At 40.9% G+C, this 13120-nt stretch overlaps 1 protein-coding gene across 1 annotated transcript; it reads left to right on the forward strand.

The window, feature by feature from the left end:
* The first annotated feature begins 4188 nt into the window (after nucleotides 1–4188).
* On the forward strand, nucleotides 4189–9272 carry LOC120792203 (extracellular calcium-sensing receptor-like). Its single transcript, XM_040131278.1, has 9 exons — nucleotides 4189–4406; nucleotides 4671–4965; nucleotides 5126–5212; nucleotides 5475–5744; nucleotides 6804–7010; nucleotides 7100–7375; nucleotides 7814–8041; nucleotides 8140–8263; nucleotides 8353–9272. The coding sequence occupies exons 1-9, from the start codon at nucleotides 4297–4299 to the stop codon at nucleotides 9270–9272; spliced, it is 2517 nt and encodes an 838-aa protein (XP_039987212.1). The 5' UTR covers nucleotides 4189–4296.
* Nucleotides 9273–13120: the final 3848 nt, after the last annotated feature.

Below are 13120 nucleotides of genomic sequence, written 5' to 3' on the forward strand. Positions count from 1 at the left end.
TTAAGTGTTGTACTCTTTGCTAGTTGAACATTTTTCTTTCATTTAGTTTGGATTTCAGTGCCTCTAAACTTTGACCCAAAGCCCAGTCACAAAAAGACATGGAAAACAACCTTGGTGAATACAATTGTTAATTCCTTACTGTGTTTAATGCTTATAAGAAGTTCAAGAGCAATCTGAGAGAATAATCTTGAAATATATTTTACCCATAAGAACATGGATGTTATTTGATTTATGGCAACCTTTTGTGAAACAACATTTAGACTAATTTATCATTTGACATGTTTTAAGGTGCCATCTGTAGCAAACACTATATGAAATGTAACTGAATGGCCATATTTACCAGTAAAACATGTCTAATTTGGGGATTGAATTGATAACACAAGCACACACAAACACGCACACACAAACACACACACACACACACACATAGTTACTGTCTCCCTCTTCTTACCATTTCTTTTTATAGTCTTACAGAGTCATACTTTAAATAACATCTAGCTCCCTACACGTGACTTTTTTGTTCTGTTATGGATGTAGGCCTCCAGTTTTCACTAAATAAGAATTTAAACTCATGCAAAAAAGGAGAACTGTGTTTTTCAGTTTCCAGTAGTATGCATTACCATTTCCATCTGAGTGCTATGGTTAACTGATTATTGTTTTCTTTACTGTTATTGCTTTGTGGTTCCTCATTTTTCAGTTCCACTGTAATTAAGTATCTTACTCTTGTTTGGGTCTGAGATATAAAGCACAGTTGACATATTAACAAACATTACCAGAGGAAAGAAAGATTTCTAAACTCATTCTAGTATTTCTTTCTCCATCTTGTAAATTACGGAGAAAGTTTAATCTTTAATGGGATTCACAAGGCTGGTGATGTAATTCTGAGTGGGCTGTTTGAAGTCCACTTTAGCTCAGTCTTCCCTGAGCTGAAGTTCACCTCAGAGCCAAATCCACCCAGCTGCCAAGGGTAAGTCTCACACACATAAGAGGTTATTATCGTTACTCTATTACCTTTTAATGTTTAAGAGTGATATTGTTTAGCTTTGACCCTCCAGGTTTCAGGCATGCCATGACCATGGCCTTTGCTATTGATAAGATCAACAGAAACTCATCTCTGCTACCTAATGTGACTCTTGGATACAGTCTTTATGACAACTGTGCTACACTTGGTATTGGGTTCAGTGCTGTGTTGTCACTGGCCAGTGATCAAGAGGAGCAGTTTCTACTCCAGCAGTCCTGTGGATTGTAATGATCCCTTTTCGACATTTTCTATTGCGACCTCCAATGTCCTGGGCTTATTCAAACTCCCAGTTGTGAGATTCCTGTCTGTAATTGTCTTTAACATTCTGTATTTTAATTAATTATACATAGTTACGATAAGTAATATATTTTGAATGTCTCTACTAACTTGCACAAGATGCACACAACCTGTGTGCATTATGTGTATTTCATTATAGGTGAGTTATTTTGCAACACGTTCCTGCCTGAGCGTTTGCCAAAGGTTTCCATCCTTCTTTAGAACAATACCAAGTGATGCTTTCCAGCAAACAAGAACTGCCTTTATGCCCCAAGTACGGTACAGCAAACCTGAAAATGAGTCTTGGCAATTAAACATACGCATGAAACATATTTACATCATATTTGTGCATCATTAATAAAACTACATATATTTAGGTGAAAAGGCTTAGCGGGATTAATTAACTATGATTCCATTACAAGTAAAGGCAAATGTCCACTAAAGGATATTCTAGCCCACACACTGATCCCTCCTCTCTGTACCCACATAGGTGCATGCTATGATTCAGATACTAAAACACTTTGGCTGGACTTGGGTAGGCCTGCTGGTCAGTGATGATGATTATGGACTCCATGTTGCCCAGTCCTTTCAGTCTGACCTGGCTCAGTCTGGTGGAGGTTGTCTGGCCATACCCCTGCTTTCATGCCATACTTGGGTGGCACACTGGGAATTGCCATTCATCGTGGAAAGATACCAGGGCTCAGGGACTTCCTGTTAAGCATTAATTCTGAACAACATCACAACAATGACTATGAACATAGCATGGTGAGTGTTTATCCTTACAATCATATGACACATTACAGGAATAATATATTGTTATAAGTTTTGTTAACATGTAGTTTTTTTAATGCATTTCAGGTGAAGCAGTTTTGGGAATACACATTTCAGTATAGATTTGCTCCACTTCCAGCAAGTTGGGTGGAAGCTGGGAGAGCTTTATGCGCTGGAGATGAAGGTCTAGAGAATGTGGAGACTGAGCTCTTGGATGTGTCAGAACTCAGGCCAGAATATAATGTGTACAAGGCTGTGTATGCTCTGGCGTATGCCCTTGATAACATGCTTTGCTGTGTGCTGGGAAGAGGGCCTTTCAGTGGGCAGAGCTGTGCCACTTTGCAGAGACTGGAGCCATGGCAGGTGTGATATAACTTACACTTCACCTATATATGTTTTAAAAACAGATGGTACACCTCTAGGTACTTAATGATTTCACTTCAGAGAGTAGAATATTATGAAAAAAAAGACATTACATTAAGTTAATATCAGTATGCCATCTATTAACTTACTGATTCTCTTTAAAGACTATGAAACAAAATATTTAATCCCAGAAATATCAGGGGGAAAAAAAGGTTTGTGTTTGTTTGTTTGTTTTGACAGGGAGACAGTCAGACTGAAAATTCAGGGTTCATCAATACTTACTAGAGATCAAACTTCCTAGTTCTCTAGACCTAAATTACCATATAGATTCTTTGTCTCTACCCTCTAGTATAACCCATAGGGGCATTTCCTGAATTAGTGCCCCAATGGCAAAAGGAGATATGCCACAGATAAATTGTTAAAAATCACTGTTGAAATATAAATAACTCACCCCTTTATGTTGCGACAACGCTATGGTAAAGGTTTGATTAGGTTTAGGCACAAAAAAACATCTTGGTTAGGTTTAGGGAAAGATCATTGTTTGGGTTAATATTAATACTTTGTAAAGGTCAGAGAACCTCATCGTCACAGTTACAATAATACACACATGGTTAAGGTTGTGGAACAGTCATGGGGACAAGAAACAGCGGTTTCCAAAGTTAAAGTCCAATGTTTTCTCCACCCATCCCTCCTCCTCCCTACGAAGAATTTATTTCTCTATGACAACATCAACTGACTTCCTCCTTTGCTCCCATCATAATTACTACAGCCAATAGAGGGCTTTGTCACTTGAGTATAAACGTGTCTTTTTGGGTCACACTATGTGGCACTAGATGTCGCTTGACAATTTAACACAACTATAGGTCGCAATAAGCTGTTTCCACACGTGGAATCGTTTTTCATGGGAGGACAATCTCTCAAATTTGGAAAGTTTAGATTTTCTTTACTCCTCATTTGAACACTAGGATGACATATAAAACCTTTACCCAATCAAGAACAAAGTACATTATGAGCCTTTTGTTGAAATCATCTCTCCCATTTGTAGCTTATGTATTACTTGGAAAACGTCAACTTCAACATTCCGTTTGGTGATCAATTGTCATTTGATGAAAATGGTGATGCCAGATAATGAACTGGCTGTGGCTCCCTGATGGAAGAACTGAAGTTCAGGTTGACTGAACATGGTTAAGTCCATTATGATGCTCGCCTTTAAGAGTTACATAAAGGCACTGTTGAACTACCACACAAACCTAACAAATTTCAATGACAAAATGAAGCTATGGGATGTGTCCGTCCAACAGAATGAAAATAAAAGTGAAAAGGAGAGAAAAGAACCCTTGCTCACCTAAGAAAAGGGGACTAAAACAATAGACTCGTAATCAGTGTTATGTAGTTAATTACGATCCCCAGATATTTCCAAAATGCATTTAAATAGTTAAAAAGATGGGCTTTAATTTTCCAGTAGAAAAACAACAGAAGATAAATTTCAAAATGATTTACAAAATGTGTGGCATAACATTTAAATTAAATTTTACATGTTATATTTACATGGGTTAATTAAGTTGATGTGTGTGTTTTGTCCTGCCCTCATACCCCATTTGCTGATGGGTGTTGTGACGGATTGAACAATGACAGAAAGCGTGCAAAGAGGATGGTAGAGCTCTGCATATAAAACCAAGAAACCTTGTGTGAGGAATAGAACCAGGTGTGAAGGGGGGAGGGCAGTTATGGGGGGGGCTCCTAACTCACATTTGCTGTTGTGTGTCTACCTTATCTTGTTTCTTTGCTCTTCCCCCTCTTTAGGCTCTGTGTCTTCCTCTCTACTGTCATCTTGTAAATTACTGAGAAAGTTTCATCTTAATGAAATGCGCAAGCCTGGCGATGTGGTTCTGGGTGGGCTGTTTGAAGTCCACTACACCTCTGTTTTCCCTGAGTGGACATTTACCTCAGAGCCACAACAGCCAAGCTGCAAAGGGTAAGTTTCACACACTTCTGGTCAGAGTATTCAGCTCAAGGAAGAAAATGTCACTGTACTGAAATGCTTATGAAATGTGTGTAAGATAAAATGGCATGAAAGTTTTAGCTATACCTTTTAAATATTAAAATAGAATGTAAGATGTGTATTACTACAAATGTGTAATAGGTTATTGAGATAGGTCTGTTTTTGTTTACACATCTATACAGATCTCACAGTGATATATTAGGTTTTATTGATTAACAGTGACGTTTTATATGTTAGCTTTGACACTCTAGGGTTCAGACACGCCATGACCATGGCCTTTGCTATTGATGAGGTCAACAAGAACTCCAACCTGCTACCTAATGTGACTCTGGGATACAGTCTGTATGATAACTGTGGTGCATTAATTATTGGATTCAGTGGGGCACTATCACTGGCCAGTGGTCAAAAGGAGCAGTTTCTGCCTCAGGAGAACTGTTTAGGGACCCCTCCAGTTGTGGGGATTGTGGGTGATCACTATTCAACATTCTCGATCACCATTTCCAATGTGCTAGGTTTATACAGAATGCCTATTGTAAGTTTCCTATCTTTTGAATTGTTGTATTTTTGATGTACTGCCTTGGAATTAGTTCCATCTTTAAAAGTGATATATTGTTGAAAAATAAAAGTATTTTGATTAGGTCTTACTTGCTTGAATTGAGTAATCTGAGTGCATACTGTATGTTTCCTCATAGGTGAGTTATTTTGCAACATGTTCCTGCCTGACTGATTGGCAAAGGTTTCCATCCTTCTTTAGAACAATCCCAAGTGATGCTTTCCAGGTGAAATTCTGTTCTAGAAATAAAAAAAAAAGGCAAAATATGTTTCACAGGCAGTAAAGCAAGTTTGTGTAAAATGCCCCTAATGAAAACAAAACTTTTTTGAATTCTTAATGGCAGTAATTAACTGTGATTCCATTGTGAAACTTACATATATAATACAGTATTATAAAAATTAAAAAAAACTGAAGCTAGTTGTATATGTTGTTCTGAAAAAATTTACTAATCTGTCCTCTAATCCCTCCACTATGACATATCCACATAGGTGCATGCTATGATTCAGATACTAAAACACTTTGGCTGGACTTGGGTAGGCCTGCTGGTCAGTGATGATGATTATGGACTCCATGTTGCCCAGTCCTTTCAGTCTGACCTGGCTCAGTCTGGTGGAGGTTGTCTGGCCTACCTAGAGGTGTTGCCCTGGGACAGTGACCCAAGTGAACTCAAGAGGATTGTATATTTGATAAAGACATCAACAGCTCGTGTGGTCATTGTGTTTGCACACGAGATCCACATGATCCAACTAATGGAAGAGGTTGGAAATCAAATATAATATGATTTGGAAGTCCATGATTTCAAGAAATATAAAACTGATTTTTTTTTCTTTGTCTAAACTGAAATTCACTGACCAATATTGTGTCAATTATCGTCAGTTTCAATCAAAAAAAGTATCTACAAAAGCAAATTTCATATCCAGCTGATAATGTTATCTATGGAAGCCCTGAGAGCAACTTAGAAAAAAAATTCAGGGGATTCATTTTCTAGATCTGATCTAAATTGTTTTCTCTTCTGTGTTTATGACTTAAGAAACAGTGAGGGAAAAAAGGATTACCAGGATAATCTTTCAAAAGTTCCTTAATTTTCTTTCATCTCTGAAACAAGTGTGTGTGTGTGTGTGTGTGTGTGTTGTTTTTATATATGAAAACCAGTGAAAGGTTCAGCACGTGATAAAATGTATTTTTTGTCAGTGTTTGTGGCTGTAATACTCTTTTCGGCCACAAGAGGCTTTTTAGGTCAGACTTAGAAAAAGGATCACCAGAATTTTATTTCTCCGCTCACTTGCCTCTCCAGGTTTCCGTAGTTACCTGTATATACAATATGTCAAATGTTTCAGATTGTTGAATATTTAGTCAGATGAAAACAATTCTAGAAGTATTTGAATACATTTGTGGATTTTCATCAGCGGATAGCATGAAAGAGCCAGTCCTCAGCAATTAAATGAATATTAAATTAGTCTAATTATTTGATTAAATGGGTTATGTTATAAAAAGAATCTTACAACAAGCTTCAGCTTGTTGTAAGCTACCGTTTGGCATTTTGATAAAGTCCACACCACCCATTATGCATGAAATAAACAGTGTTGCTTATTTAACTCACTTTATAGTTACTGCTTTTTTTAAACCTAGTTTGCAATATGCAGACCCTATGTTGAACTGAGTGTATTGCACTCCATAATTCTTTATGTTTGTGCTTCCATGACACAAAAAAAAGCCAAGGAGTGGAATTGTCTTAGACATTAGATATTTTCTACAAAGTACGCTGCTTTGTCTTAACAGATGTCTGAAAAATATGATTTTTATAATGCAATGTACAGGTGGTGAGGCAGAATGTGACAGGCCTGCAGTGGATTGCAAGTGAGGCCTGGACAGCAGCTGCTGTGCTCCAGACCCCCCACCTCATGCCGTACCTGGGTGGAACACTGGGCATTGCCATCCGTCGAGGAGAAATACCAGGGCTCGGGGATTTTCTGATAAGAATACGTCCTGAACAAAATTACAACAATACCTATGGAAATAGTATGGTAAGAGTTTAATCATACTGTCTGATTCTAAAATTGCAATAACATTTATATTATATTTTTGTTGAGACTAGGTTTTTAATATATTTCAGGTGAGACAGTTTTGGGAATACACATTTCAATGTCGATTTGCACCACCTCCAGCAGGTTGGGTGGAAGATGAGGGAGCCCTATGCACTGGACAGGAAGATATTGAAAATGTGGAGACTGAGTTTTTGGATCTTTCCAACCTCAGGGCTGAGTACAATGTTTACAAGGCTGTGTATGCTCTGGCGTATGCCCTCGATAATATGCTGCGCTGTGTGCCAGGGAGAGGGCCTTTCACCGGGCACAGCTGTGCCAATTTGCAAACACTGGAGCCATGGCAGGTGTGATATCAATTTACGCTCCACCTGTTTATGTTTTGAAAACAGCTGCTACACCATGAGGTACTTAACTGAATATAGTTTTGTTAGTATAGAACATTATGAAAAAAAAGACATGTAATATTAACATTTGTACACTGGCTATTAATGTCAATAATTTCTTTCAACTGAAAAATATTTAATACTAGACGTAGCTGGATAAAACACATTCCCATTTTGTTTTGTGACAGTGGTGACTAACTAATGATATTAAACAAGTTAGACTACAACAACAGCCTGGATTTCAGTTTCTCTAATTTCTTACATAAAACTTATACACATAAAAATGTCGTGATTCTGTTCCAAATCATTTCAGCTGTAGGATAACCATCTGTCTTTCATACTCCTTATCTATTTTGTTATTGTTGATTTTTTTAAAAATATTTCTCCATTCATTTGTAGCTTGTACATTATTTGCAAAAGGTCAACTTCACCACACCATTTGGTGATCAAGTGTCATTTGATGAGAATGGCGATGTCTTACCAATATATGACGTGATGAACTGGCTGTGGCTCCCTGATGGAAGAACTAAAGTTCAGGTTGTGGGTGAGGTTAAGAAGTCGACCTCCGAAGCTGAAGAACTCAAACTTGATGAAGATAAAATCTTCTGGAACTTTGAATCCAAAGAGGTCACTTCTGTTTTTTTCAGATATCTATCCTTTCTTGGACTATGGATGTTAGCAGTGTGTAATAATATAGAATGACAGATTTATTTCTCTTCCTACAGCCACCCCGGTCAGTGTGTAGTGAGAGCTGTCCTCCGGGTACCCGCATGGCCAGAAAGAAGGGGCAACCTGAGTGCTGTTTTGACTGCATCCCTTGTTCTGAGGGAGAGATCAGCAATGGGACTGGTGGGTGTTCATGTTTCAATATTTTTACTTTATTTTAAGGATATTATATACTATAAGTATATATCTCACCAACTTCCCCTTAATTTCAGACTCCATGGAGTGCACCACTTGTCCAGAGGATTTCTGGTCCAGCCCACAGCGTGACCACTGTGTTCCTAAGAAAACAGAGTTCCTCTCCTACCATGAGCCTCTGGGTATCTGCTTGACAACCACCTCACTACTGGGCACATTTATTTGTGCTATTGTTTTGGGCATTTTCTTTAACCATCGCAGCACACCGGTGGTGCGTGCTAACAACTCAGAACTCAGTTTCCTGCTCTTGGTGTCACTTAAGTTATGTTTCCTCTGCTCATTGTTGTTTATTGGCCGTCCCAGACTGTGGACATGCCAGCTGAGACATGCAGCATTTGGCATCAGCTTTGTGCTTTGTGTGTCATGTATCCTGGTAAAAACCATGGTGGTTCTGGCTGTGTTCAAGGCCTCCAAGCCAGGAGGTGGGGGCAGTCTTAAGTGGTTCGGTGCTATGCAGCAGAGAGGGACAGTTTTCGCTCTTACTTGTGTTCAGGCAGCAATCTGCACTGCTTGGATTGTCTCTTCCTCACCAGCTACACATAAAAACACTGAATACCACAATGACAAGATAGTTTATGAGTGTGTAGTTGGGTCCACAGTGGGTTTTGCAGTGTTACTGGGCTATATTGGCTTACTGGCAATCCTTAGCTTCCTGTTAGCATTTCTGGCAAGGAATCTTCCAGACAACTTCAATGAGGCCAAACTCATCACTTTCAGCATGCTGATATTCTGTGCTGTGTGGGTGGCCTTTATCCCTGCTTATTTCAACTCCCCAGGTAAATATGCAGATGCAGTGGAGGTCTTTGCCATCCTGGCCTCCAGTTTTGGCCTCTTGGTGGCACTGTTTGGACCCAAATGTTATATCATCCTGATGAGACCAGAGAGAAACACAAAAAAAGCTATCATGGGTCGAGGCACCACAAAATCAGAAAATTAGTCAACAAATCCTCAGACTTAGTTGACAGTAGAAGTAGTTTGTCCCTACTCTCTGATATGACCTATATGAGCCTACTGGTGACGGTAGATGTGCTGTGAAAAACTGTTGAAAATCACTTTTTAAAATAAATAAATAACCCTTCCATGATGTGACAATACTATGGTAAATGTTTGGTTAGGTTTAGGCATGAAAACAAGTTAGTTAGGTTTAGGGAAAATCATGGTTTCGGTTAATATAAATACTTCAATTAGGTTAGAGGACCTCGTCATGGCCAATGTTTTGTTCTTTTGACCCACACTTCCACCCCGACCTCCACCCTAAGTTGACTTTGTGACTCTATAATAAGATCAATTCAATTCCTTCTTTGCTCTCGTACTAATTACTACCACCACTAGAGAGCTTTATCACTTGAACGTAAGCATATGTCATTTTGGTGTTGAAACAGCTGTTACTGTCCCACCCAAATGCTAGAGGTCATCTAACAATAAAATGTAACTATGGGTGGTAACAACCCCCTACCTTTTTGGGTAGTTGCTTACAGGAGGACAGTCTCAAATGAACATTATATTAAATTAATCATTTAATCTGATACACCCTTTATTTTGCATTCACTTGCATTGTGCAGCAATAATCATCGGCATACAAATCTGGAAGCAATGGAAAAATGTCAATAAAAACGACTTACATTATTACATTATTATGCCTTTTTGTCTGATCATATATTTTTACACTCCCTAGGATTTGAGAGACAAAAAAAAAAAATGTCAACGGTGTGAACATTTTTTTGTGAATGACTCAGTCTTCGTAGCAGTGTGGAGCACAGAAATCAGTATGTTACATGTGTCACCCTAAGTGGAGAGATCTCTCCACCCTACATGTTCCATATGTACAGGAACTGACCCTCATGGTGGCAGCTGATGTATATACTTTTTAAGACACATCTCCTGTGGTAGCCACGCACCGATTGGAGACATGTGGCTATTTAAGCAGCCCGCATGCATGGCCTCTTCAGTTAACTTTGACTGGAACATGTTTCAGAGCAGCCTGGAGGTGCAGAGCTACTCCCTCCAATCAGAAAGCTGGGTTATAAATATAACCTACTGTTAACCTACTTCGAAAAGAAAATGACATCACTCCAAACCAGGGTCAATTCATTTGAGCTGTGGTTGGAGGCATGGTATGTCAAGCCATGGCTGACAGCACCACCTCCAAATTCCAAGGAGGAACAGCTGGCCTTAGTATGGAGTGACACTGCCAGCACCTTTGAGAAACTGAGCAATAAGGTGGCAACAACACCTTGTCAGTTTCCGGAGCCCAGTTCGGACTCCTGGAGGAAATGGATCATATCATGGGATGTGCAATAGAGGAGATCCACCCATCTCAAATTGCCACATATTTGAAACACTCCCCAAGGATAGGAGCATACTACCGTTGTTGATAAGGCCCCGGGCTTTCTAAAGAGTGTTAACCACAGCGTAGGGAAACCCAATAATTAGCCATCTCAGGCTCAAAGCCTGGCCTCAGAAAAAGGCTGAAAATGAGCCCAGGTGCCCAGGACAGAAGGTCTTGCTGAAGAGAGAGCTGATGTCCTCAATGGGGAGGGGTGCAACCAGAAGAGGGGTAGAACCAGAACATCTGGGGCCAACAGGTTACCATCAGGATGAGGCTCACCTCTTCCACCTTGACACTCTGTAGTAGTGGGTGCAGGTGGGTGAAGGGGGGAAGGCATACAGGAAGCTCTGTGACTTCTGATGTCCTACTGCACCTGTACCCGAGTGGGGACTGTCTCTCCATATGGAGAAAACGAGGACACAATGAGCTGTTTCCCTGGTGGCAACTGCTTTGCCACAGCAGTAGCTGTAGCCCACCTCCAGTGTGCAGCTTCCCCTCTGGAAAGCGGACCAGTTGTGAGGTTTTCTTGGTGGGGCATGTGCATTACTCGGGCCATCAACTATGCATGCTCTCATTCCCATATTGTCTGAGCAAATTTGCAAAGGCATGGAAGCCTAAGCTCCCCTGTCTGTTTGTATAAGCTGCGGCTCATTGTGGTGGTCCCACAGCTCTGACAGGAAGTGCACGAAAGCCAGGTAAGCAGCCTGCATTTCCAGAACAAGCAAAGACTGGATCCTGTCAAACAAATCACCTTGGGGGATAGCCCATTGAACCCTCGAAACTGTTAAGATCTTGCATCCTTCTCCAAATCCAAAAATTGGCCTGCGTCTCCCATCTTGCTTGGGGATGGAGAACCCAGCCTCCTGACAATTCTGCCTCCCGTCCCAGGTTGCCTTATTTGCCAAGAGAGGGGAGCTCTCTGCAACCAGAACCTCCCTGCTCTGAGGGTCTGCTACCACTGATGAGATCAGTGGAGGTTGGCAGAGAAACTGTAAATTGTAAGCCTGAATCATGGTGGAACCCAGCCAGGGGTTGGACCCAGTGGTTGTCCCAGAATGGGCACTTTTCTGAGCACTGGCAGAGCATGTCTAGCTCTGCAACATCGGTTAGCATCCTGGAACTACTGAAGCCAGCTGGAGTGACCCAGCCTGAGGGGCTGTCAAAACATGGTGTTCCTTAGCACACTGACATGCATCTTTACACTGATGGAGCATTTTATTTGCATCTTGCCCAAACATGGCAGATGGCACCATGGGCAGCCTAAGCAGGCAGGCCTGGTCCTCTCCATGCAGGCCTGACAGAGACAGCCTGAGGTGGTGCCTCACCATCCAGAAGGTAGCCAGGACCCTGCCAGTTGCCACCGCCTGCTCCTTAATCAGCTTCAGCTCAGAGCGAAGAAACCATCTGCATCTCAACAGCTAGGTCAGAGTCCCTCTATTCCAACTGTTTTGCTAGCTGGCTCTGGTACAAGGCTAGAATAGCCCCAGTGTTAACCAGGTGTCCTTGGATTGTGACAGCTTCCTACTTTCATATGTGCATGGCAGCCATCATATTAGTATCTCTACTTGGGCAGCTCAGCTTCCCCAAAATAGACTTGGAGTTGGACACCAAGGCCCCTAAGGCCTGATCCATGGGAGGCTGTGGTCCACAGCAAGTCCTCTCCCAACCACACAAACATGCCAGCGGTCTACCTAGATCTAGCTAACGATTGGCTTCAGATGGGTTTAACACAGTTTGAGCAACACTTTCTCTAAATCTGGAAGCAGTGGTCTTAATCATCAGAACGGGAAGACCCTGGCCTTGTTCAGCTGGCATTTCAATTCACTGCTTGAGCAACTCAAGTATTAAGCTAGTGATAGAGGGAAGGTGGATGCTCCTGCTCATCTTCTACCTACTTTGTCTCCTGACCGAGAGGGAGGTCTTCATCCTCTAAGTCAGAAGTCATCAGCTTCCCCCACATCAGATGCATCTCACTTGAGATGTGCCAGATCCAGCCCCTCCTCCCCTATTAGGGCGCAGGTGCAGTGCTGGGTAGTAGATGGGGCATTTCCCTGTAGGCACAGTGGAGGACTCTGCCAACCCGTTCTTGAAAGCCACTCCTGGGATATGAAAAGATTGAGACCACACCTTTACGTGAACATGCAAGAGCCCTAGCATCCTTCACTCTTGCTGACAGAATAAAACAATTTCTGCAGGAGGCCAGGACCCAAAAGGTGACATTTGCATTTAGCTAAGCAATGGACACAGTGATTGTGACCATCCTACATGGGAATTATTCCACATCCCAAACAGGCATAAAAGGCATTTAAGTTTTGGATCTCATATTAAAACAAGAAAATGAATTTGAATTTACAGAAAACTACATACATATTTAATTATTCTAACACCAGCCACCCTTAACATCTTAAATAATAATCTGCTACATTTCAAGTAAGAGGGAGTAGAATTGAATAAGG

This window comes from Xiphias gladius, chromosome 7, assembly GCF_016859285.1.
Source record: "Xiphias gladius isolate SHS-SW01 ecotype Sanya breed wild chromosome 7, ASM1685928v1, whole genome shotgun sequence".
Taxonomy (NCBI): Eukaryota; Metazoa; Chordata; class Actinopteri; order Istiophoriformes; family Xiphiidae; genus Xiphias; species Xiphias gladius.